At 47.9% G+C, this 27,073-nt stretch overlaps 1 protein-coding gene across 1 annotated transcript; it reads right to left on the minus strand.

Annotated features, from left to right (window-relative positions):
- Nucleotides 1-15,253: 15,253 nt before the first annotated feature.
- Nucleotides 15,254-15,505, minus strand: LOC101524628 (cytochrome c oxidase subunit 7A2, mitochondrial-like). The gene has a single exon (XM_036496351.2). It carries the CDS (start codon nt 15,503-15,505, stop codon nt 15,254-15,256), a length of 252 nt encoding a protein of 83 aa, XP_036352244.1.
- Nucleotides 15,506-27,073: the final 11,568 nt, after the last annotated feature.

The following is a 27,073-nucleotide window of genomic DNA, read 5'->3' on the forward strand; positions in this document are numbered from 1 at the left end:
GACCACCCCATGCTTGTTTTTCAATTGTGGCTTCTAACTCCCTGTCAAGGGGCTTTGTAGAGAAGCTATTTTATGAACAATCATTGCCAATTGTAGCTCATTGAATCTACACAGCACCTCTCAAGGTCAGTGTTCTTATCATCTTTATTCTACCAGAGGAGATGCAGGTTAGAAGGAAGCAATATGTCCAAGTTCATGGCCCTGCCCCGTGGGGGAAGGACAGGATGGGAACCCATACCTCTCCAAGGAATGCCTTAATCCTTGTGCTCTGCTGGCTCCCCAAGGGTGTCCTGGGCCACTGGCCCTAAATATCCTTGTGCTGTATTCATGGGGGAGTGCTGCACAGTAGCTGCTTCAGCTGGGTTGCAGGAGCTGGGGTTTGGTGGCAGAGAGGTTAGAATGCCCTTCCTGTCCCAGTTATGCCAAGAAAGGGCTGTGTTTCTGGTGGATCCTCCCCTGAAGGGATGGTTATCTGGCTAATGTGGCTGCCAACAGCCAGGAAGGGCTCCTGTGAATGGGGCAGAGCCCACAGGACAAACATATTCCCCCAAGCCTGGCACACTAGAGCTTGTGTTTATATACCTGCTGGCAGTGAGAAAACACCCTGTACCTGCAGTAGGTAGAGAGTAAATGCAGTGCTTGGGCTGGGGTCCTGGGATCCACATTCCCTCTAACCTCGGTCCTTCTTTCTGGGGCCACTGCCCTTTAGGAAGCTTGAGGGATTTAACTCCCACTGGATCAGACCAGCAGGAATGAAGAGGGTCTAGATGAACCCCCTCAAGGAAACGTTCCCAATCTGTGTGGCTCACAAAGGACCTTTGTTCACTCTCCTGTGGCTGTGGGGAGAGACAGGGAGAGAACGAGGGAGGCATGGGGCTGCTGAACTGGTCCCTGGAGATGAGGGACAAGGGCAGCTGGCCTGTCCTCATCTGTCACAGGCAGACTATGCTTTGGGCCAAGGTTCCCACTGAGTCAGGACTAAAGCAGCATCTGGATGGTGACTGTGCCAAGGCGGGGCCTCTCCAACTGGAGTCTGCATCAGAAGAAGGGCGATAGGGAGAGGCTGAGCCCAGCCCCCAGAAGGTCCCGTGTGGTAGGCGTGGATGAGGTCTGACAACCTGTTTTCCTGCAGGTGCCCAGGTAAGACTTCAGCCAGGCTCCACCTGGAGACTCGATGCTAAGCTATCATTTTCAGAATCGTAAAATCACGGCTCTCATATAAAGTAGATGCACATGGACTATTTTAACTCCTTTAGAAAGTCATTAAAAATCACTTAAGGGGAACACTTAGTAACACTGAGATGAATCTGCCAATCGACATAAAACTGGTAGATATATAGATTGAAATGGGGGGGCTATCTTTTCTAAAAATCCATGCACCTTTACTGGCCACAATTTATTTGCCTCTATGGACAAGGATAATTTGCTATGATTCATTTTTCTGTAACTAGACATCTAGTTGGTCCAGAGTTAAATAGCTTAGGCAGTAGAAAAACCTCGGTCAGTGTCCGCTGGGTGTTGTTGGGAGGACTTGTTAGAACACAGATTGCTGGGTCCCCCACCAGCCCCAGCATTGTTGATGCACGCTCTCATAGGGATCCATGAGCCTGGGATGGAAGGACAGCGGAGTCTTCTCCTACCTGTGCTTTGTGAGGAATCCTCATGTCCCCAGGACCTTGCCCTTGGCCTGTTTCTTCCTCAGACTAGTGGAAAGGGGGAAGGAAGTGACAAGCAGGCAGCGTGCAGGGCAGACCACAGGGCTGGCAGGGGCAGGTGGTGGCCGGCTGGCGGCCAGCAGTGGCACTGGCTCAGCGAGGACTGTGAGTCACTGTTCAGACAGCTGGGCTCCAATTCCAGAGAGAAGCCAGCCCTCCCTGTGGTCTGCTCTGCAGCCGAGGCTGCCTGTGGAGAGAGGAGGGAGGCAAAGGGGCTCCCAGGACCACAGCCCCACTGAGGGCCACGGCGCTTCGGGAAGAGTTCTAGTGTGGGTTTCAGGAGGAACTCCTGGGTGGAAGGGGACAAGTCCCTGGTTTAGATGGAATCCTGCACTGTTGTTTGAGACTCCCCCCTCCGCTGAGGCCATCTAGTGGCTGCTGGGTAAAATCAGACTTGGATTGAAAACCTTTTTTATTCCCCCCCAGTTTATTCCAGGTCAGTAATTCTCTTCTTGGCATCTGACATCACTTTTTGGGGGGCAGTACATCTTGGTTAATCAATAGCAGTATATCTTGGTTAATCAATAACTACTGGGAAGGAGGCCTTGAGTGTGTGTGTAGACTGGCTTTTCAAAATGAGCTGTGCCATGCTGTAGGTAAGAAACATGGTTTCAAATTTACTTAATGTTTTAGATTTTATAAAATACCATCTCCAGACACTCAAATGAGTATCTTTCATGTTTGCCCATTACATTACTTTAAAAACACCATGCGTCTAGGACTAAATCTTACAAAATATGTGCAAGACAATGTCCCTGAAAATACCCTATCATTATTGAAAGAAATGAGAATCTACAAATACCCGAAGCTGGACCATGTTCATGGTGGGACACTTGAGACTACAAAGATTTCCACATTAATTAATCTTTACATTCAATGTAATCCTCATGGAAGAAAAAGTGAATTTGATTTGATGGAAGCTGACAAGTTGAATTTTGAACTTCAGATGGAAATTCCAAGGACCAAGAACAGTCACAGTAGCACTGCAGAAGAGCAAGTTGGAAGATGTGCCATGGAAGAAACAGTTCATAGTCCCAGGAAGGTGTCCCACCCCTCATCCCTGACTTTAACCTTGACCCGTTTGTGTGGTTCTGAAGGCCACAGTCTGGGAAGCTCTGAAGATTCCCGTGGATGGATCTGTTTTCTTCTTGCCTGTGCCTGGACTGAAGTGTGTCTCATTGCAGGGTTCATGCACACGATAGGCATTACATGGGATCCACTGGCCACGGTTCAGGATATTCAGGCAAAACACTCCTTTGCTTCCAGCTCTACAGTGGTTTCCCACTGGAGGAAGGACATGGCCCCAGCTCCTTGTCTAGGCTTCAGCGACCCTTTGCATTCGAGCTCTGCCTGCTTCTCCAGCTGTACTCTCAGTCACAGTCTCTAAAACTCTTGGACACCTTCAGTTGCTTGAATGACTCAGGCCCTAGCCTTAGATTCTGAACATCATCACACCCCCCAGCCTGGAACATTGTTCTTTCTCCCCCTGCTTCATTTTGCTTGCTTGGCCAACTTCTCCTAGCCTTTTGTATGTGAACTTGAACTTCTATTGTTTGGGAAAGTTGACCTCCTTGGCTTCATTGACTGCCACCGTCCCCTTTGCCACACATTCTTAATGAACCCCTGGCTTTCCCTTCTCAAACACTTTGCATCATTACGCAGTGTCTCCCCTTCCAGCAAGCTGAAGCCAGGAACCACATCTCCTGGTCCTAGAATGGTGCCTGGCACAGAGTGGATGCCTAATTGATATTAATTAAGCATATGAGTGAATGTTTACACTAGAAAGGCAGTTGTGCAAGGCTGCTTTTATAAAACCAAGCCTACAAAAAGGTTGCCTAATTTCAGCTTGGCAAAGATCACCTGCTTATGGTGCATTGGCTCCATAGGTGATGCGTAGAAGGAACTGATTTATGCCTTCCCATAATTCCCAGAGCCAATTTATTTATACAAATGCTTGTCAGACTGGAAGAGAGAAAGGGAAGTAAGGATGCCACCAGCTGTCTCCACCCTGGGGAAACTAAGCCACTGTGAGTTGGAGGTCTCTTCTTTGTCAAGTAGCCAGAGCTACTGGGTATGAACAGCAGAGGTTTCGTCCTATTGGTGGGTGCCAGCAGGGAGTCTTCTGATGGAAGGGCCCAGAAGCACCCCAAACTACCACCTGTGCCCCAAGAGGCTTTAGAGCCCCCAGAGGGTGTGGTCCCAGAGATGTACTGCCTGACAGTTTTGAGTGTTGGCCTGCATAAAATGGACCATATGCAAAGTACCAAGAAGTAGAATAGTAATGAACAGATATGGAACAAATAGGAGGACAATTAGAGTGTTCCGTGGCATAGAAGGGTGATGAGACTATGGCAAGCTGGGACGTATTTTATAAGGAGCTCCAAGTCTCCAAATACAAGGCAATGGTGAGGAGAGGGAAATGCTGCTTGGTCTGATTCAGTCAGCCAGCAGACATTGTACATCCTTACTGTAGTATCACACAGAACCTTATTGCGTTCATCCAGAATGGCTTCTTTTCTAGATGAATGGTTTTGAAATTCAATACTGAGGTGACTAAGAACATGACAGCCCATGGTGCATCAGGTTATGCTGCCACTTGCTATGCATGTCTGAGCACCTGTCCTAGTTCCAGCTGCTTCACTTCTCATTTCTACTTCCTGTTAATGTTCCTAGGAAAGTAACAAAGAATTCCCCTAATGTGAGTCCCTACCATCCATGTAGAAGACCTAGAGGAAATTCCTGGCAGGCTTGGTACAATGACTCAATTGGAAAATCCTCGCCTTCTAAGCACTGGGATCGCATGTGGGCTCCAGTTCCTGTTCCAGCTGCTCCATTTTCCATCAGCAACCTGCTTGTGGCCTGGGAAAGCAGTGGAGGATGGCCCAAAGCCTTGGGACCCTGCACCCATGTGGGAGACCCAGAAGAAGCTCATGGCTCCTGGTTTTGGATTGGCTTAGCTCCGGCTGTTGCAGTCATTTGGGCAATGAACCAGTAGATGGAAGATCTTTCTGTCTCTCTTCTCTGTAAATCTTCTTTCCCAATAAATCAATCTTTCAAGTAATAAAAAGGGATGCTGGTGTTGCGAGTGAAGTTTTACCTGCTATACCACAACTTCCCATTCCTGATGATAACAGTATGATCCTCCTTCTAGGATAAGATGGCATCTCTCACCTGGACGTTTCATCTGCTCTAAGAAGCAGCACAAAGGGGCTGCCATATGATAGCCAGTTCATATCATGGCTACTCTACCTTTTTTTTTCCTGTCGCTCTACCTCTGACACAGCTCCCTGCTAATGGCCTGGAAAAAGCAGTGGAGGAGTGCCCGAATGTTTGGATTCCTGTCACCCATGTGGGGGACGTGCATCAAGCCCCTGGCTCATAGTTTTGGTTTGGCCCAGCCCTGGCTGTTGTAGCCAACTGAGTAGTGAACCAGCAGATGGAAGATTCTCTCTCTGTCTTGCTTTTTCTCTTTATAACTGATTTTCAATCAACAAATACATGTTAAAGAAAGGAGAAACAGCACCTGTACCTGCTGTTTTCTAGCCCTTAGCCGAACAGTGACAGTGGCCTATTGTGGGGAGGTGCCACCTTCACTCCATTTAGTGGTGGCGAGGCATTTGGTAGGAGAGCACGGCTTTGAGAAGCCCTCTGTCTTTGTTCTGGGTGGGCCATAACTGCATTTCTTGCAGTGTCCTACAAAGGAACTTCCTTCTGAGGATCAACTTATTTTAGCTGAAGTCATTTGCAACCGGAGGGAAGTGTTTGAAAGCTGGGCCTTTTGTTAAAAGAACAATGTTTTAGCTGGGATGAAGGACAAGTCACATCCTTTGGGAAACTTTTGCCGTTGAAGCAAGCTTTGATTTTGGAAGCAAACATTTTTGGCCTGAAAGATGGTCTCTGAGGGCTGTGGCCTCTCCCAGTCCTCTCCCACTGTTGACTGCACTGCTGTGACTGGTTCCTTGGGTTTGGACAAGAAAGCAACTTAGGGGAACAAGTTGCTTGCAGCAGCCAGTCTGGATTTGCAGTCCAGCACTTTGCCAAGATAAATGGAATCTTGAACAAGTTGAATTACTGTTTCAGTCTCAGAACAACAATGCCAGGGGCCAGTGTTGGGGGTATAGTAGGTTAAGCTGCTGTCTGTGAAGTCAGCATCACATATGGGAGCTGATTGGAGCCCCAACTACCCTGCTTCTAGCTCAGCTCCATGTGAAGCTGCCTGGAAAAGCAGCGGAAAAATGGTTCAAGTGCTTGGGCCCCGAGAAGGAGATCGAGATGAAATTCCAGGTTCATGGTATTAGCATGCATCAATCTGAGGAGTAATACCATGGATGGAAGATTTCTTTCTCTTTCTCCTCAGTCACTCTGTCATTCAAATAAATAAATTTCTAAAAAAGACACTGTGCTGAGTCTGGCACTGTAGCCTAGTGACTAAAGTCCTCGCCTTGAATATGCTAGGATCCCATATGAATGCTGATTCTAATTCCGGTGGCCCTGCTTTCCACCCAACTCCCTGCTTGTGGCCAGGGAAAGCAGTTGAGGACGGCCCAAAGCCTTGGGACCCTGTACCTGCGTGAGAGACTCAGAAGCTCTTGGCTCCTGGCTTCGGATCAGCTCAGTTCTGGCCGTTCAGCCACTTGGGGAGTAAATGAGCAGAACCATCTTCTTTGTCTCCTCTTCTCTGTATATCTGACTTTCCAATAAAAATAAATAAATCTTTAAAAAAAGAAAAAAAATAAAAGACACTGTGCTGTGTCATGCCAGCAGGGGCTCGCGGGTTTTGTTCTCAGCACGTCTTGAGTGTATCAGGAGTCCGTGGTGACTGAGTAACTGGCATCCTCTAGGCTTGGGCACAGATGGGCAGTGATGCTCACACAGCAACAGTATCTCTCCATGTCCCATCATTGAGCAGCTCCTGGCTCCTGGCTTTAGATTAGCTCAGCTTTGGCCATTGTGGGCATTTGGAGAGTGAACCAATGGATGGAAGACCTCTCTCTGTCTCTCCTTCTCTCTCTGTAAAATCTACCTTCCAAAAAAATAAAATAAAACAAAAGCCGAAACTGCGTGGCTATCAGCCAGATGAAGAGACGAGGAGACGAGAAGCGCTCTGGGAGTCCGTCTGCACACTCCTAAATTTGTTGGTATCTTTAGAAGCCGCCCCTGTGAGGCTCCGGCCAACATCACATCAGGAGGGCCCCCATGGCCCTTGTCCTAAGTTGCTCCTGGAACTGGGCACATTTCTCTGTTTCTCCTGAGCCACTCTTAGTGCTGACCCCAGTGCACAGAAGACTCTGTCCTCTAAACCCATTTTGGGGTCAAATCCTGAGCTATCTGGGCTCTGAGGGTCTGAAGGCCCCTGGCTTTGTGTGGTCTCTGGATCCTTATGGTGCTAAGTCTCTCAGGGTGCCTGGAATTAGGTCCTACTTACTAGTGTCACAGGTCTCTTGCCAGATGTCCTCGGTGTTGGCCCAATTCCACCCCCTGCAGGAGTTTTGGGGAGTCACTCTCCTCCTTGGGAGCCTGCTGGGGGCATCCACAGACTTTGCCCCTAGAGCAGAATCCAGGCCCCTCTTATCACTTTTGGGTTCTCATCCTGTCCCTTCCAACACCAGCCCAGAAAAGACTTCCCGGGTCTCTGAGTCTTCGCCTAGAATGTCCCCTCTTCTTCCCAAGGGCCGAAGAATCCAGGACTTGCAGCTGGGAGTTTTCTCAAGCCAGTCTGCCTCTCCGCTCCTTTCTTCTGGCAATGAACGCGGAGCCTCAGTTCTGCTGAATGCAGCAAGAATGCAAGTTGGGGGTTGCGGAGGGTTAAGTAGAAAAAGACAAGGTCCCACTTCTGGTCACTGGCACAGGGCCCGGCATACCACAGATGACTCAAAAAAACAAACAAGGGTGAGAGAGAAGGAATGAATGCAGGACCCCTGCTGGGAGCTGAGGCCGCACATTGAAGTCCCAGCCCTCCCACTGACCCCCCTCCAATGACCTAATCTGCAAAGGAAGGGAAGGATGAGGTCACTGCTGGGATCCTTCCAGCCCTGATACTGTAGAATTTGTATCCGTGCAGGAAGGAGAGGGAGTGTTTATGTCACCAACCTGCTGAATCCCAGTGCAGAACACCCCCTCCCACGGGCCCTCTGCCAAGCTTGTGGCTGCCCAAAGCCCAGGGCCGCCTGGGGATTCTGGCTGGGACTTTGGGTTTGGGTATAGGACAGGTTAGGGTCATGGATTAGTGTACTCAGCCAGGGGTTCAGAGTCTGTGCGTGCGTGCGTGTGTATGTGTGTGTGTGTGTGGAGGGCGTGACCAGTCCTCTGATGCTTTCTGGTTAAGATGCTGCGGTGTGTCTCTTGGAGCGCTTGGGGTGAATAGCAATGTCACTCCTTCCCTCCGGCTTCCAGAAGCAGGGCGAAGTACTCTGGATGGTGAGGTCCCACGGGAGCATGCTATAAGCTGTCCGTGATCTGACTCTCTACTGTAGCCTTTGTGGATGGTCTCAGGGGAGGGATGGTCCGTCTCCCCGCTTGGTCCCTGGAGGCTGACATCTATGGGCTGCTCCACACTCCCGTGCCCTCCTTGGTCCAGTTGGTCTGGCCCATGACATAAGGGCAAAGAGTGAAGCTGGAGCCTGTGGCTCTGATCTCGCCTTTCTGGGCTGCGCAGGTCATGGCCCCCTATCTCACCCTCTAGGTAGCCCCCTGAGACTCTCCTTCTTGCAGTGGGAGGGGGCGGGGGATAACACCCCTTCCACTTGCCCTTTCTGGTCAGAGGGACCCCAGCTACTGCCACCCCTTGGTCTGTCCCCTTATTTCTTATTCCCAGGGAGCATGTGTTGCTTTTTCTTTTTAAAAAAAAAATTTATTTATTTTATTGGAAAGTCAGATATACAGAGAGGAGGAGAGACAGAGAGGAAGATCTTCCATCTGTTGATTCACTCCCCAAGTGGCTGCAACTGCCAGAGCTGAGCCAAGCCCAAGCCAGGAGCTTCTTTCAGGTCTCCCATGCAGGTGCAGAATCCCAAGGCTTTGGGTGGTCCTCGACTTCTTTCCCAGGCCACAAGCAGGAAGTTGGATGGGAAGCAGGGCTACCGGGATTAGAACCGGTGATTGTATGGGATCCTAGCGCATGCAAGGTGAGGACTTTGGCCGCTAGGCTACCGCACTGGACCCTATGTGTTGCTTTATAAAGACACCTCCAAAACACTGGATGTGTTTTTTTGTCTTTTTTAAAAGCCCTATTTCATTTATTTGAAAGGCAGAGCTAGAGAGTGCGAGTGAGTTACGGAGAGGTAGAGATCTTTTATCTGCAGGCTCACTCCCCAGATGACTGCAATAGTCAGAGATGTGCGGATATTTACAAATGGAGTTCCACCATAAAGCTTTCCTTTTGGGAAAACAACAGCAACAACATTTTTCTCAAAACAGCTGAAAGTCACCACCTCATGCCCAATAACTGCAAGTTATAGAGAGAAAAATCAAGGCTCAGAGGAGAGAATGCCACGCCCCAGGGCTGGCTGAAGGATCTCTGGTTGGGGGCCACGGAGGTGTGTCTCTTCTTGGCTTTCCTGGGCGACACCAAGGGCTCCGCTTGGGGATGGGGAAGCTTGGGGTGAGGGGCTGTCAGGTTGTTTTCATCTGTTGTGCTCTGGGAATCTGCTTCCATCTCTCTAATTGGGCACGGGGAGCTTCAAGTGCACCGGCAAATTCAATCACGGCATTGTTCAGCTCTGTAATTACACCGCTTGGCTTGCTTGCAGCTCAGAGGATGTTCATGAACTGTGTCGACAGGGACTCTGAGCATGTGTAAAATTCTCCAGTGTGACTGAAGTCCCCGAGTGGTTCTGGAGCAGTAAGGAAGCGGGTCTGCTCCAGCTGAAGGCCGGTGGAGCTTGGAGAGGGAGGCGCGTGAAAGCTGTTTTTCTGGGGTCCCAGTTTGAATCTAAAGCTTTCAGTCTCCACTTTCATCAGCCAAGGGAGCTCTGGGGCTGAATTTTCCTGAGAACTCAGCTCCCCCACGTCAGTGATCTGTGCTGAGCAATGTGTAAACCTGCCTGGGTCCATCCTTGCTCTGGGTACCCTCACACCTAGCTGCCCAAACCTCCTGTTTTTACCGGTGAAGCTCCTTTCAAGACAAGCTTTGTCTCTGAAACACAGAGACTGGAGTTCCATCTGGCCTGCTCCCCCCAGCGTCTTGTGACCCCAAAGGAAAAAAAACCCACTCCCCATTCCGCAGCAGCCCCCTCCTCTGTTGTTTCATCAGCAGCCAGCAGCACAAGCCCCGCTCAGTCCCAGGGACTGGAAGGAGCTGCTCAGTGGGGAAATGGCTCCTCTCTCTTTCCACCCACCCTGCAAGCTCCGCAAGCTGGGGCTGGGCCAAACCCTCACATCTGGCTGGGTTACTGCAAAAGTGGAGGTTGGGACAGGAAAATGGGGCAGCCTTGCCTTTATCAAAGAAGACTCTAGAAACAAAGCTATTCTTCGTGCCAAGGATGATAACTTTGCATTGAGACACGGGCTGTTCACCCACCTCCCCTCCCCACTCCCCTTGTCAAGAGGCATCCTTGAGCGTTTGGCTGGGATCCTCTTCCCACAGCCAGATTTCTTTCAAGACGTTGGCCAGAGCCTCGTGTGCTTGGGAACCCATCTGGTTTTCTTCCAACCCTGTCCTTGCTCAGCTGCCACTGAAGAAAGAGGAAATCAGAATAAGATGGGAAAAGATTTCTGAGCTTCAACAGTGAAATTTCAGCTGCCAGAAAGCCTCCAGTGACTGGCCACCCCTCTTATCAGCCCCATCCTCTTCTACTTACAGGCTCCTCAGCCCTGATCCCTGCAGGTAGCTGGGGCCTTGCTCTCAGTGCTCCTTCCTTCTGGGAAGGTCAACTTTTTTGGCTATCTGTTGGCCATGTTTTTCCATGGCAAAATCTCTGAAACATGCACTTAAAAAGGGGTTGATTAACATTCTTAGGAAGTGAGCATAACTATATCTGTGTGCATGCATATATTTGTGTGTGTGCATGCATGTATGTGTACATGTATGCATGCATGTATTTGTATATATGTATGTGTGTGTGCGTGCATGTGTTCCTTGGGGCAGCAGTTAGTGCAGGGAGGAGAGGTGCTGGAGAACTTGCTGATGAGGGGGAGAGATTGCTTCTGGGTGACAGACAGACTGAAGGTTCTAGCAGTCTCCTAATGTTCATCCCTGCACGACTGCAGCCAGCCAGGCCAGGGCGGTTGGGTTTAGGCAGAGCTGCTGCCTGCCAGGGTTGCTACTGGAGGTCTCTGAGACAGCGAGTCTTGTGGTTTGCAAGAGGAACCAAATCGGGAAGATTTTTTGGTTTGTTAAAGGGGAAAGGACAATGGCCTAAGCGACCTGGCGGTGGGAGCCCAAGTCCTGCCCCGGTCACAGAGGCAGGTGTTTGGCAGTGGTTGCGATGCTGCTTGGGCCTCCTGTGTCTCATGTCAGGGTGCCTGGACTCAGGTCATGGTTACGCCATTTCTGATTGTGGCTTCCTGCTAATGCACACACGTGCAGACCACAGGTGACGATGGCGCCGGTCCCTGGGTTCCTGTGACTCATGTGGGAGATGCAGACGGACTCTGAGTACCTGGCTTTACGGCCTGGTCCTGCCACAGCTTTTGTGGCCATTTGGGGAGTGAATTAGCAAAGGAAGATATCTGTCTTGCCTCTGTTTTTAAAATAAATGAAAATAAATAAATAAAAGACTTTAGGGGGAATCTCAACTGAACTTGAGCTGTGGTTATGCAACAAGGTGGAGGAATCCACCATGGTGGGAGGGTTTGGGGAGGGGTGGGAGAACCCAAGTATCTATGTAACTGTGTCACATAATACAATGTAATTAATGAAGTTAAATAATAAAAAAAATAAAAAATTAAAAAATAAAAAATGAAAAAAAAAAAGACTTTAAAAAATAGATGTTAAAAATAAAGGGACATTAAAATAAAGTTAGTGAACTAGTATTAGTTGCTAGCTGCATGAAAGAAAACCAGCAGCTGAGACATTGCTGTCCAAACGTTACACAGTAACTGCGTAATGACTGTTGGTGTTTTTATTTCTTTGTTAGACTCCAGTCTCTGGGTTCGCAGTCAGTAGCAGTTATAGTTCAGTCTTCTCACCCCAAGGTACACCCTACTTCCATGTGTTCCCCAACTAGATCACGGTGCTTAGTCCAACCAGGCTAACACAGCACACTGATTAGTCCTGAAACTTCCCTGTGTCAGACTCTTGGGTTTGTCTCTCCTGCTCTTCTTTGCCATTGTATACAATACCAAAATTCACATCACGAATACAAAACTTTCTGATTCTGAATAGTGAAAGATAAACAGCAGAGAGCTAAGAAAGGAATAGATGAACTCTTAAAATAGTGGCTCTCCGGGGGCCCAGCACGATGGCTCAATTGGCTAATCCTCCACCTAAAAGCACAGGCATCCTATACGGGAGCTGGTTCATGTCCTGGCTGCTCCACTTCCCATCCAGCTCCCTGCCTATGTCCTAGAAAAGCAGCAGAGGATGGCCAAAAGCCTTGGGTCCCTGCGTCCACATGGGAGACCCAAAGAAGGTTCTGGCTTCTGGTGTTGGATCAGCTCAGCTCTGGCCATTGCAGCCATTTAGAGAGTGAATTCACAGATGAAAGGTTTTTCTCTCTGCCTCTCCTTCTCTATGTAAAATATACCTTTTCCAATAAAAAATGTAATAAACCCTTAGAGAAAAACCCCAGTACCTCTAAGTCTTTTTGATCTCATCACTCTTTAATAATTCTTAACAATGACTGATAACCCCGTAGGATTTTTTGATTATAGGTTCATATTTGTTTCATCACATTAGGAATTGATAGAAAAATTGTAAATGTTATTAAAAAACTAAAATAACATCAAACCCCTCACATGCTAACGTACATTCCATATTTTTATAAACCATTTTCCAAAACAAAGATGACATTGCCTTATATGTTTGCGAATCTCTTGAACCTTTGGTTGCTAGACCCTCAAATCCGCCTCTTCTTGTAACAGGCTTTTCTGACGGAGGCCAAGCAGGGGTTGCTCCTTCCACAATGCAGTCAGAGCAGGCAGAAGGTGGCGGGGGCCTCCGGGGGGCCCAGGAGCACACTTTGAGAAATTACACATTACAGCACTCCTGGTGCCGTCCTAGACGCTGATCTTGTAGATTCCAGGCTGGAAGATTTAGAAGACAGTGTCGGTTCCGCTTCTACTAAAAACAAAACAACAGCAAGAACAAACAAGATCCTGGGAGGCAAGTTCCGTGGTTGACGTTGCCCTGCTGGCTTCAGGGTCTCCGCTTTGATGTACTGCCACCCTTTTGGCTGTGTCGTCTGTCTTTCTAGCAGGCAGGTGCAGGCTGGGGGACAAGGCTGAATAAGGAACCTCCGATGCCAGGATGCTCCGTAGCCGAGGCTGGCTAAGTTCACCAAGAGAAGCAAGACTCTAAGCAAGTACCCCACCCTGTGTAAGAATTAGTCTCTTCGCGTGTAAGCATCAATATGCAGAGAAAAGCCAGGGTCTTGGGATGCCACCTGGGTCTCCCATGTGGGTCATTGCTGCTTTCCCAGGGGAATTAGCAGGGCGCTGGAATGGGACTTGAACCAGTGTCCTGATATGGCATGCTAGTGTTGCAAGCAGCCGTTGAATCTGCAGCAACACCTTGGGAGCCGCTGGTTTCTCTTTTTCAGGAGGTTTTGGGGGTGGCTTTTTAATCAAAAGATTAAAGAGGAGTAATAAAAATCTGGCTTTCAGAATTTTTAAATCTGGTTTGGTGACTTGCTGTTCCGTGAATGTTAAGGTCTGATGAAAATGACAGACTCAGTAAATTCCTGTTCACCTTTAATATTATAGGAATATAAGTGTGTTTGGATGTTTTATGAGTCTGGTTTGTTTGTCTTGCGATCATTTTTAGAAAAAAATGAAAATTGGGTGAGCAAGGGAATAAAGCAGGTAGCCTGCCACCTAGTGGTAAACCTTCCCCGTCAACCTCCTTAAGGACCGGGCTTTAATCCGCCCATGGCTCTAGTACCCACTGTCTTCGCTGTGCTTTGATGAACAAAGGGAACACACGTGTGACTTGACTGACATACAGCCTCCTGTGTTCATAGTGAATTGTTTCAAAGCCCTGCCTGTGGATTTCCCGTGTGCCCAGTGCACACGTGGGGCTAAAATTATTTTTTCTGTTCTAAGATATACTTATTTTTTAAAATGTATTTGAAATGCGGAGTTGAGGCGGGGGGTTGGGGGAATCTTCCAGTCTCTGGTTCACTTCCTAAATGGATGCACCGTGCAACAGTCAGAGCCTGCTTGAAGCCAGGAGCCAGGAGGCTTTTCTGGGTTTCCAACATAGTTGCATGGGCCAAAGCACTTGGGCCATCCTCTGCTGCTTTCCCATCCACAGGTAGAAAGCTGGATGGGAAGTGGAGTAGCCATGAACCTGCTACACCACCACATCAGCTCTGGGACCAAAATTCTAAGTGCAGGATCCATGGGCTCTGGTCTCTCTCTGCTGCAGGGAGACAGGCCTGGTGGAGTTTATTCTTAGTGCAGAACTTGTCACTCTCACTGCTCGTATTGGTTCTTGGATGAGATGCAGCAAACTACAAAATTCTGGGCAGAGGCTCTGAGGCGGGTGGCAGCATGGCGATCTCTGAGGCAGCAGTGGAGGAGGTGGGTACAGAGACTGGGAGTCCACGGGAGTGACCTGTGGGCTGCGGAGAGCTGCATGCGTTGCCCATCCCTGTAGTGGGAGCCTGGATGCCAGGAGTCCATAATGGGAGGAAGAGCCTGAACCAAGCATTTGCCTGGCTGGAGAAGGGCATGGAGGATGGCAAGGCATGGCAGAGGCTTGGCAGGACAATCTGGCAAGTGTGGGCAGCTCAGCTCTGAGACTGTGGGAACAGTGACCTACAGATATCCCCTTCTCAAAAGAGTCAAAGGCCCCCAGCTCTTGGGCGGCATGAGCCAGAAACAGATAAGTTAGAACATAAGAAAGGCTGATAACCGTTGGTCTGCTGACTGACGATTAGTTTTAAAAATTCATGTCTTGCGCCAATGCGATGGTTCAACATGGCTAATCCTCTACATGCAAGCACCAGCATCCTTATGGGTGCCAGTTCGTGTCCTGGCTGATCCACTTCTGATCTGGCTACCTTCTATGGCTTGGGAAAGCAGTAAAGGATGACCCAAAGCCCTGCGCCCCTGCACTTGTATGGGAAACTCAGAAGAGGCTCCTGGTTCCTGGCTGCAGAGCAGCTCACCTCTCAGCTCTGGCCATTGTGGCCATTTGGGGAGTAAACTTTCTCTCTCTGCCTCTCCTCTCTGTAAATCTGCCTCTCCAATATAAATAATTCTCTCTCTCTCTCTCTCTCTCTTTTTTTTTTTTTTGGTAAAGACTGCTTTATTGGTGGTAGCTAGTACCAGTCAATAAATATTGATTCCCAAAGAAGAGCTGATTTATTTAGCATGTTTCTGGTCCATAGAGAGCTGAACGCAACTGATCTGAGAGGCTTCTGGGATGACTCGGGTCAATCCTGCTTCTTGGGAAATGAAGCCATTGTCAGCTGATATATGGTGTATGCTGTTCCACCAACTGCAAGAACCATGGTGGCTCTATACAAGAGGGCATCAGCAACCCCACCCTTTAGATGCACTGGAATTCCATTATCCTCCAGAAACAGCTTTTGTTTCTCCAGAACTTCATTTTCAATATGCCTGCGTGAAGCAGTGTTTATGGTTCTCTGGGTAATCTGACCAAGAGCCAGCAGATTCCACAACATCCTGATTCCACTACCAACCGTGACAACCAAACACCAGGAATGGGGGGAGGGGAGGAAGCCCAGCCGGAAATGGAGCTATCTTGTGGTCCTGCGCAAGTCAAAAAAAACCTTAAAGAAAATTCATGTCTTATATTAGTGTCTCTTCTGAGTGTGTATTAAGAGGAGAAGAAACACCCATTTCCAAACTAGAGATAATGACAGCAAAAAAGTAATGATATAGAACCTACTCAGGGAATGGACGGCATTGGTGAGCCATAGGTTAGTTAGCGTGGAGCCATGTGGATGATCGGGGTCAAGTGTGTGAGCCATCAGCTGCTGAACAGCATGCTTTAGCAGGAAGCTGACTGCAAGGCAGAGGCAGGAACTCCGCTCCCCCATGATATGGGACACAGGCACTCCAACGGGCAGAGCCTAACCAACCCACCGTGGTTCTGACTTCTTTTACTCAACATTAGTTTGTAAAATTTTCCCACGTAGTGTAGCTTGTTCATTCTCGTTGTTGTATTAGATCCCATTGTGCTTCCACCTCATCAGGTACCCTTTCTTCAATGGATAGACTTTTGGGTAGTTGTAAGTTTTGGGTTATTACATTAAACATCAACAGTTTCAAAGAAATAGTTGTGCAGCTAGGCCCATCAGAAGCCAGGAGTGGGGGGCCTCTTCCGGGTCTCCCATGCAGGTGCAGGGTCCCAAGACTTTGGGCTGTCTTCTATTGCTATCCCTGGACACAAGCAGGGAGCTGGAAGGAAGGTGGAGCAGCTGGGACACGAACTGGTGTCCATATGGAATCCCTGGGCCGCTTGCAAGGTGAAGATTTAGCCATTAAGCCATTGTGCCAGTCCACAGATAGTTGTTATTTTTAAAAGACAGAGTTGTAGAGAGAGGAGGAGGGTCAGAGATTTTCATCTGCTGGTTCACTCCCCCGAATGCCTGCATTGGCTGAGGCTGTGTCAGACAGAAGCCAGGTGTCTGGAACTCACTCTGGGTCTCCCATGTGGGTGGCAGCACCCAAGGACTTGGGCTGTCTTCCGCTGCTTTCCCAGGGACATTAGCAATGAGTTGGATGGGAAGTGGTGCAACTGGCACTCAAACCAATGATTACATGGGATGCTGGTGCTGCATCCAGGGTCTAACTGGTTTTATCCAAGTTGCCAGCTCCGACAGGAAGATGGTGTTATACTGCAAGCACTCCTTTCTCTGCATGTGTTGTGATGTGCTACAAGGAATTACATCAACTCATGTTGATTCGGCCCAGTGACATTGTGGTGGCCTCCAGAAGTGGAGGTATGCATTTGTGTTGTGTTAAGCCCTCTGGCTTTGGAGGCAAGCGTTTCATTTCGCACAAAAAACCCAATACGGGTAGCTTGGGTAGTGCTCACAGGTAAGAAGTCACCTGAAATCCCAGTGACTGCTCAGACAGTGCCTGACTGCTCTTCTTCTTGTTCTCCTGATGCTGCTGTCCCCACTTACTCTAGATCAGCCTCGTGGGTGAGATGGGAAGATGAAGCCGTGAATGCCTGGGAAGGGCAGGTAGCGGGTAGCCCCAGGCTTGTTCCTGCCAGTACCCACATGTGGATATGCAGGGAAAGGTTCTGATTGGCCTTTTTGGATTAGCCGTCCAAATCTCAAGCCAATCATGATTGCCAGGGGTGGGGCTTGGTGCTGTGATTGGCAGCCCCCTCAGAATCCCATGGAATGTGGGAAAGATGGTGCCTGTACAGGAGCAGGGGAATGGGGTGTGTGGCGAGCCACAGGAACACAGCAAGAACGTCTCCGTTCTACAGAGGCAACTCCATAGTCTTCCTCAGGCTGCATGAGCTTTCCCAGACTCTCTCTGAGGTTTCAAACCATAGTCAGGATCACGGGTTGTCAGTATTGGAAGCAACAGCGAAACCCCTCTGGTTCAATCACTTTGTTTTAAGCAGGAAATTGAGACCCAGAGCAGGAGAGTGCCTTTCCCAAGATCACACAGCTGGCAAGCTGTAGTGTTGGGGGCAGGATCTCATTCTGATTTGTGGTCCAGAGGTCCATGCACTTCTGCCCCCACCAGCAGTTAGCACACTAGCTGCTCTCCAATACCTGCTTCCTCCCATCAGCCCAGGGCCTAGGAGGGATTAGAGGGGGGCCTGCCTGGGAAGAACCATGAGCAGTGTGGTCCAAGCTTCCTCCCACTATGACCTGCTCCCGTCCAGCCCCCAGGGCTGTCTCTATCTCCCTCCCCACCTCCATATCTGGGAGGACAGCTGTGTTTCTGTGAAGCAGAACCAGGCATCTCTGCCCCGATTGCATCACTCCTACTGGCTGATGTCACTCCCAGTTTACTTCTTCATTAGCTGGAAACTCCCTTGTTGGAAAGTGTTGTCGCAAAGACTGGGTGGGATGTGTTTGAAACGCCCATGACCAAGAACACAATGGGCCATGCATTTGTCAAGTGTGCAGTCACTGGCAACAACTTTGCTCAGTTTCCTAATATCCCTTTTTTTTCAAGGCCTGAGCTTGTTCTTTGCTACTTACCTGGTTTCAAGCCATCTGTCCTTTTGTCCTCTAACTCTATGTGTTAAGTAAGCTTTTCTGCACTTTATCATTTTTATATTGGTCAAGATTAAATCAGATCAAAATTTTATTAATTTTTTTTTCATATCCGGTGCTGTTCCCTCCCCCCTATCATGCTGACCTACCACTGCTGGGGAAGCAGAATGTCACAGCCACTTTGGGAGACAGTTTCTTATTAAACTAAATATATTCTTACCAAATAAGCTAACGATCACATTCCATGGTATTTGCCCAAATAAATTGAAGAATTCAAAGTCCATATAAAAATCTGCATGCTGATATTTATAGTGGATTTACTCACGATTGCCAAAAGTTGGAAACAACTAGGGTGACCTTCCATGGGTGAATGGATAAGTATAATGTGTTGCATTCTTGCCTCTGCAACTGCCAACCACCATGGATCACATGGACACCAAAAGACTACACTGCACCATCTCACTTACACAGGGAATCTAAGAAGAGGTGGAACTCACAGAAGTGTGGCCAGGGCAGTGGGAAGTAGGTAGGGAGTTGGGGAGATGTTGGTCAAGTGTAATGTACAGTTTTAAGATGGTTACGTGTTGGAAACTCAATGTACAGCATGGTTACTATACTTTACACTAATGTCTGACTTGACATTGGCTTGGAGGGTTGCTTTTAAGTATTGCCACAGCACATAGAAGCACACACACTAAAGGGAACTTCAGGGCTGCACAGTGGAAACAGTGATAGAGCTGCCACTTGGGATATCTGCACCCCATGTCAGAGAGCTGGGGTTTGGGTCCCAGCTTGCCTCCTGACTCCTCCTTCTTGTGAGACAGTGAGACAGCGAGACAGCGAGACAGCAGTGGATAACCCAAGTGGTTGGATCCCTGCCACGCATGCGGAAGACCCAGTTTGAGTCACTGGCTTCTGACTTTGGTCCAGCACTAGCTGTTGTGGGCATTTGGGGGAGGGAGCCTGGGATGGAGAGCTCTCTCTGTTCCTCTCTCTGCCTTTCAAATAAATAAGTAAAATATAGACATCCTAAAAAGTAACTGTATGACATATGATATTGGCTTGGTTATGATCAGCATTTTATACTGTATGTGTATGTTAAAAGCCTATTGTACAAGTTGAATATATACAATTCTTCTATTTGTTAATTATATCACAATGAGGCCTATAAAAAGTAAAGAAATTGGTTGGGTGAAAACAGATAGATGAGGGAAGCATAGCACACTCTTTAGGGTTTTTAGGATATTGCAATGTGATGCACACAAAACCCTGAGAAGCGTCGTATGCTGGATCCTTACGTCTTGTGGATCTAGGGACCCTTGCCACCCCACAAAGGAACAGGATGGCTCAAGTTCTTGGCCCCCTGCACCCATGTGGGAGGTCAAAGGAAGCCCCTGGCTTCAGATCGACTTAGCTCTGGTCGTTTATAGCCATTTGGGAAATGAACCAGCTGGTGGAATCTGTCTGTCTTTCACTCTCTCTCTCTTTCTGTAACACTACCTTTCAAATAAATATAAATGGTGGTGATGATGGCAGTGAATGATGACAGTAACCATGGTAATGAAGACAGTGATGGTGGTGATGATGCTAGTAATGGTGGTGAAAAGGATGATTATGGTGATCAAGATGATGGTGAAGATGATGACAGTTCTGTGATGTGCTTACATCCAGTTCCAGACTCTGCTGAAGACTTTGAAACTGTATTTATTTATATAAAAGTCAGAGTTAGAGAGATAGTCTTCCAGCTGCTGGTTCATTCCCTGAGTGGCCACAATGGCCAGGGCTGGGTCAGGCTTAAGCCAGGAGCCAGGAACTCCATCCAGGTCTCCCATGTGGATGGCAGGGGTCCAAGCACTTGGGCCATTTTCCACTGCTTTTCCAAGGCCACTAGCTAGGAGTTGGATCAGAAGTAGAATAGCCTGGGCATGAACTGGGCCCATATGGGTTGCTAGCATGGCAGGTGCTGATTTCACCTGCTGCCCACAATGCCAGTCCCTGGATTGGACACTTAGAATAGGCTTACAAGGTAGATGGAGTAATTACCATTTTACAGATGAGAACATTGAGGATCTGGGGAATTCTAAACTCATCAAAAGTGCCACTCTTGGGTTGTCTAGATATGTTTTTGCAGTTGCCCACTCAACCAGTAAGACCTTTCTGAGCATGGATGTACCTTCATTCATGCCTGTCTATTCACTCATGAGATGTAAATTAATGCCATGGCCATCAACCACTGTCTCCAGACACACATTATGCTTAGGGCAAGTTTATTGTGAATAATAGTGAGTGCAAACTCACATTTCAAGTAGACTTCTTGGTAATTTTTCATATCTTTTTGGCCAATTGCTTGTCAAATGGGATTAGATCAACATTATTTTTTTTTAAAGATTTATTTATTTGATTACAAAGTCAGATATACAGAGAGGAGGAGAGACAGAGAGGAAGATCTTCCGTCCGATGAGTCGCAACGGGCCGGTGCGCGCCGATCCGATGCCGGGTACCAGGAACCTCTTCCAGGTCTCCCACGCGGGTGCAAGGTCCCAAAGCCTTGGGCCGTCCTCGACTGCCCTCCCAGGCCACAAGCAGGGAGCTGGATGGGAAGTGGAGCTTCCGGGATTAGAACTGGCGCCCATATGGGATCCTGGCGCGTTCAAGGCGAGGACCCTAGCCGCTAGGCCACGCCGCCGGGCCCGATCAACATTATTTTTATCTCATCGTGTGGTTGACAAAGAGCTTGTAGTAGGAGTGGAGGAGATTTCAGCTCTCATTTTTCATGTCAACTTGTGGTTTAAGCTACGGTTTCTAATTATCCATTTTGCGAGGGTAATTCAGTTAAAATGAGATAATACTGCTTGTAAATTCACTTGACCAGGCAAAGATAAGTGTAACAGGCTGAGATGCAGAAAGCTCAGTAGCCAATGGGAGTGTCTAGCTGGGTCTTCTCCCTTTTTTGCATGATCCTTTATTCCTGATTCCAAGTTTCAGAGACCCTTGGACTCCCAGACTGGAGCAGAGTGGCTCATTCGCACAGTAGGAGAGTTTCATTTCTTTTTGTTTAAATTTTATGAAAGTATAGAGTTCTAGAAGCTTCTAGTATTATTCCAGGGCATCACCTTGTGCTTCCTTCTTGATGGTTGATTATGCAGGAGCCCTAAGACTCAAACACACCCCTGTCTCTCCTCTTCCTCATTCTGCTCAAACCTGGGCTACTTCTCTGGGAGACTACCTTGATGGGGCTTGATTTTCAGCTGATACAAGAGCAAAACTGTTCGAAGGTGAGAATCAGGGCCTGCTGTATTCACTTACTTGTCTTTCTCTTCATTTCCTGTCCAAATGCAAACACCGGCCTTGAGCTCAAGGGGGAAGAAAAGAAGTTCTTCCAGGAATGCAGAATGCAAAAATAATTTTTTTTCTACAACAGTCTTGGCTTCATTTCAAACTAACACCCTAATTCTGAGGGTCTCAATAACCACTGAATACATGAAGGAGAGAAGAAATGAATGCATATCCGGGGGATGCCCCAGATGGTGGAAGAAAGAGGAAAATTGAGAAACGTAGGTGCAGCAGGATATGGGTACAGCAGGTCAGCCCCCGAGGTCAGCAAGTCCCCGGCCTTTGAGAATGAAGCGACATCTCACCTTGGTCAACATTTGGAAGGACACTTTTTGTTCAAAAAGAAAAACGGTACAGTACACTGTGATAAGACCATTTCCCTTCTCATAGCGTCTCCTTTAATGTCAGGTCTGAAATATGAAGTCATTAGGGGATATTAAAACAGTGCTGACAAACTAATTAACAAAAGACATTACGCCGGATGGGCTCAATTTATCCTTTTTAATGGTTCTTATAAATGGGTGCCGCCAATTAAAATTAATAAAGATTTACCAGCGATTGCCCGGTGTACATTGCTAAGAAGCGCTGCTGAAGGTCGGCTTAAAGTCAGCTTCCTCGAAGCTGCAAGTTCAGCTTCGTGTCCCCCGCCTTGGTGGTTCCCCGGCTGTTTCTCCTTGAGCGCCTTCCTATAAGACGTTCTTCTCTTGGCTCTGAGCTGTTGTGTCTCTCCACGCACGGTCCGTTCTGCCCCATTCAAGGCTGAAACATTCAGCAATCAAATACACAAAGGCAAGAATGACATGCTGGTTCGAGGGCTGTCGGTCTGATTTGTCACGATTGTTATGGTGATATTTCTGCCACCAGTTGTGAGAAGTGCTTTTTGGGTGTATGTCGCAGAGCTAGCTCATGGCTTGAGATCCAGCCAGGTTGGCTAGCGTTGGCAGCTTCCTGGTGTCCTTGGATGTCTGGGAGACCCAGCGATACAGGGACAACTCCACCGATGCCACAAAGCTGTCTGTGATTCAGTGTGTCTCTGTGGATTGAGGTTTGAATTAAAATGGGGACTGGCTACTGGGAATCTTCTGGTCATTTTGTAAAATCAAGTTCAGGGGTGTGTGTTTGGTTCAGCGGTTAAGATGCCACTTAGGATACCCACACAATGTCGTAATGTCTGGTTTGAGTCCCGGATCTGCTTTGCATGCCAGCTTCCCCTTAGTGTGCACCCTGGGAGGCAGCAGGTGATGGCTTTAGGACACAGGGCCCCACCACCCACATGGTAGGCCCGGGTGGAGTCTGGTTTCAGCCCAACGTGGCTGTTGTAGGCATTCGGGGAAGCAAGCGAGCCAATGGAAGGATTTTGTTTGTTTATCTCTCAGCCTTTCAAATAAAATAAAATAAAATATGCAAATGAGTGTAATGAGAAAATAAGATGTAATGAAAATAAATATGTCAAAGGAAGCGCAAATGCAACCAAGGGCAGATTTCTAGTGTTCAGTATAAGATAGCCCCCGATTTTTCTTTTTAAAGCCAGGGGTACCTGTAAGGTCCATGTGAGCTGGTCAGCTGCTCCGGAGCTCCTGCACCTGCTGACTCCTCCCTCCAGGATGGAACAGCTGCCGAGAGCCTCACTTCTGCTCCACAAGGGGGCGATCTTGACTATCGTTAGCTTCAGCCATTTTCAGGGAGCAATTTGAGTTCACTCGTGAGACAGTGATGGAATTCCTTGAAGACATGAACCAGCAGATTGGTGTTGCCTCCCAGTTCCGCAGGACTGTGGTTCCCAGGACACGAAATAGCCCCTTGTCCCCGATGGGCATCTCTGTGCCCTACTTGGCTCAGAGTTTACAGGATCAGAGTCACTGAGGGCTGCATGCAGGTGCTGATATTGCAAAGACCCCAATCAATGCTTCTTCCTTGATTTCTCTTATCGTCAGATATACCACGTAATATCTCATGTCTAGGGGCCAGAGGAATAGGACAGGTGTGCCAACACGAGTACCACAGGGGAGAGAGAACAAAGGAACTGAAAACCAGTTTTTCCACGTCATGACTTACCTAATCCAAGATTTTTCATTTTGTGGCTTTTATATGGGATCCTGTGGACAAGTTCTTCCAAGCAGCAAAGCGTGAGCACCACTGGGCAGGAGCTGGGTGCAGCTTTGTGAGAAAGGTCTGGTGTTCGATTATAGTCTCTAGTAGGGCTGCGCCATGCTGTCCTGTTCAAATGGTAACTCTGGGCTTTTGCTCACCTTGAATTTTGCTCAATGTCTTTGGACTCCTGGAAAAAAGCCATGTTTAGGAACATTCATGCCCAGATACAGTGCAAAAAAGCACTGCTTTTGGGTCAGACTACAGAGCTACCAATATGGTGGAACAGACAACCACACAAACATGCCTAGCATGTGATTATATTAAGTGCTTCTTGTTTATTTATGCAGAAACTTGACTCAGTTGCAGGGTGCCCAGGCTAGCGGTCAAGTGTAATTCTGAGTGTGTCTGTGAGGTTCTTTTTAGATGAGATTAACATTTATATCTACAGCTTCAGGAAAGCATATTGCCCTCGCCAGTGTGGGTAGGCTTCTGTCAGTTGAATGAGTGAATAGATCAAATGATGACCTTCCTGTAATTGAGAAAGACTTTACATGGCACTGTTCTGGACTCCAGCCATTGCAATCACATGGGTCGGTCTATCTATCTATCTATCTATCTATCTATCTATCTATCTATCTATCATCTATCTATCTATTTCTATCATCTCCTATTGGTTTCTTTTTTTTTTTTTTTAAAGATTTTATTATTATTGGAAAGCCGGATATACAGAGAGGAGGAGAGACAGAGAGGAAGATCTTCCATCCGATGTTTCACTCCCCAAGTGAGCCGCAACGGGCCGGTGCGCGCCGATCCGAAGCCGGGAACCTGGAACCTCTTCCAGGTCTCCCACGCGGGTGCAGTGTCCCAATGCATTGGGCCGTCCTCAACTGCTTTCCCAGGCCACAAGCAGGGAGCTGGATGGGAAGTGGAGCTGCTGGGATTAGAACCGGCGCCCATATGGGATCCCGGGGCGTTCAAGGCGAGGACTTTAGCCGCTAGGCCACGCCGCCGGGCCCTTGGTTTCTAATTCTCAGGAAAACTCTAATACACCAGGATTCTCCTACTTCTGTTTGCTGGCAAATATTGTCCTGAAGGAAAGTGAGATTCCTGCCACGTCAATTGCCTTTGTTAAAAGAATTCCAGAGGGCCCAGCGTGATAGCGTAGTGGTTAAAGTCCTCGCCTTGCACGCCCGGGATCCCATATGGTCACCGGTTCTAATCCCAGCAGCCCTGCTTCCCATCCAGCTCCCTGCTTGTGGCCAGGGAAAGCAGTTGAGGACGGCCCAAAGCCTTGGGACCCTGCACCTGCAGGGGAGAGCCGGAAGAGCTCCTGGCTTTGGATTGACTTAGCTCCAGCCGTTGTGGTCACTTGGGGAGTGAACCATCGGACAGAAGATCTTCTCTGTCTCTCCTCCTCTCTGTATATCCACCTTTCAATAAAAATAAATAAATCTTTAAAAAAAAGAATCCTATAAAGACCCTGATCCTTCAGTTTTCTAAAAGGGAGAACACCAGAAGATGTTGGATTTATTAGAAGGCAGAAAAATCTACTGGTTCTAGGGCATTCTAAGTCACAGAAGCGAGAGCCGGGCAAGGTCCTTGAAGTGGGGATGGGACTTGGGTGAAGAGAGACAGCTCCAACAACCTGCTCTCCCTTTCAGAGTCTCCAGCTAACTTCTCTATCCTACCTCTCCACTCCCACTTAATTCCCAGCTCCACAAGAAAAAGCAGGAAAAGGGCAAAGCAGTCATGCTCCAGTGGAACCCCTGTGGAGGCATGGAGACACAACTGTGGGCAATGACTCCCCAGGACTGTGACCTGCAGAGGATCGATCCCTGGGAGGCACTAACCACACTCTTCATCAGCCATTTTATTGCTAGCATTGCACAGCAGGGTACTTGTGTCACAGGACATTAGAGATGACAGAGCAAGGCAGAATAAATAGATACTGGTCCCTCACGGATGCCTTCTAAAGGCCAGAGGCTTAGACAATCCATGATATAGACTGGAGACGAGAGTTTCCAAGGAAGCCGAGCGCCCCAGAATGTTCTCTGTCCAATCAGTGTTAAACAGCAGAATGTAGACAGCCATGGGTTGAAAATTCAGATGTTTTCAATGATGTTAGGAACCACTTTAGTTTTAACCATGACCTTATCTGCTCTGAAGCTCTTAATGGTGATCATAGGATTTAATGTGAGATCAGCTTCAGGAGGAGCAGGTGAGAGCTCACTGAACTGAAAACCAAAAGATGCCCTTGAGTTTCATAGTTCGGTTACTGATAAGGAGATACTCATCCGAGGTCTCCACTTCTGTGCATTTTGATGGCTCCCACTATCAGTTGGGAATCACAGAAATCACTTCCTAGGAGACTCAGAGGGACTACAAGCCTGAAAGCAGTATATGCAGAGACATGAAGGGTTATCAGAGACCCCTTAAGGACTTCAGATCGGGATGAAACATAGAGTAGCACTGGGGATGTGTTTTCACATGCAAAAAACCAATTGACGTTTATCACAACAACTTTTAGGCTGGGTATTTTTATCTTCTTTCTACAACTAAACTTTGTACAAAGTCCAATAAAGTTGTGAATTCCACAAGGTCACACAGGACGGAGGACCAACACTCCAGTGTTCTTATTCCATAGCTCATCTCCTTTCCACCACGCTCAGCTGCTTTGATGGGTCTCTCAGAATCTCTTGCTTGTCACTAGAGTATGGGAGAGACAAACAAGGCCAAAAGCCCCAGGCTCTATTGACCTAAAGCCTTGTGGAACTCTATTGGGTGAAAGTGTCATTCCCATGTCTTCCCGCTTGTCCACCCGTGTATCCATCTATGAGTATTTCAATGTGATACGACAGGAGAGGATTTGGAGTCAGAAGAACTGGGTTGCAGTCCTTGTGGCAGAATTTATTCTATGTGGGCCCAAAACATCTGGAAATAATATGCATATTCCTCAATCTATCAAACTAGTTTCTCAGGGACCACAGCCTAGTGATCTGTGGGTTTACCAAACTCTCTTACATAGCTCTGGTGAGAACAAAACTTGAGAACTGCTGTGAGACATTATAACCTAACATCTGGCAATTTCCAAGATATTCCAAAGATGTAAAATCAAAATTACTCTGGTTTGGGGTAAAGCATTCTGTTGCGGTCTCTCCAGATTTGATTGTTCTTGACTGCCTGTGCAGTAGGACTCTGTGCTGTGTGTTCTTTCATCCATTCCCCACAAATCCTGGCCTTACCCATGATCAAGGGTGACACTCAAGATGAATCCTGCCTTGCAGTACTCTACCTCCCCTTCCCCACTGGAGCTTGGCACATTCTAGAAAGCTGAAACACAGAAAATCCCTGGGGATTCAAGCCTGTCTTCTCTGACAGCAGGCTTTCTGTGGCTTCATGTTCCCATTTAGACAACTCAATATAATGGGTATCCTCTTCCTACCTGTTATGAGGATTGTTGGAGCATTCTTGTGGAAGCATACATTTGGAGCATGTATGTGGAAGTGTTCTGTAATTTATTCAGAGCTAGATAACTATAAGAGTTGATTTCTTTCTACCACACATATATTTTCAAGTATATCCAGTAATTTTGAGGCACGAAGACTCCAATTTATT

This window comes from Ochotona princeps, chromosome 26, assembly GCF_030435755.1.
Source record: "Ochotona princeps isolate mOchPri1 chromosome 26, mOchPri1.hap1, whole genome shotgun sequence".
Taxonomy (NCBI): domain Eukaryota; kingdom Metazoa; phylum Chordata; class Mammalia; order Lagomorpha; family Ochotonidae; genus Ochotona; species Ochotona princeps.

What these genes read in the sequence shown, in the direction of transcription:
- LOC101524628 (XM_036496351.2), bottom strand. Translation starts at nt 15,505, where the DNA reads ATGTTGTGGAATCTGCTGGCTCTTGGTCAGATTACCCAGAGAACCATA.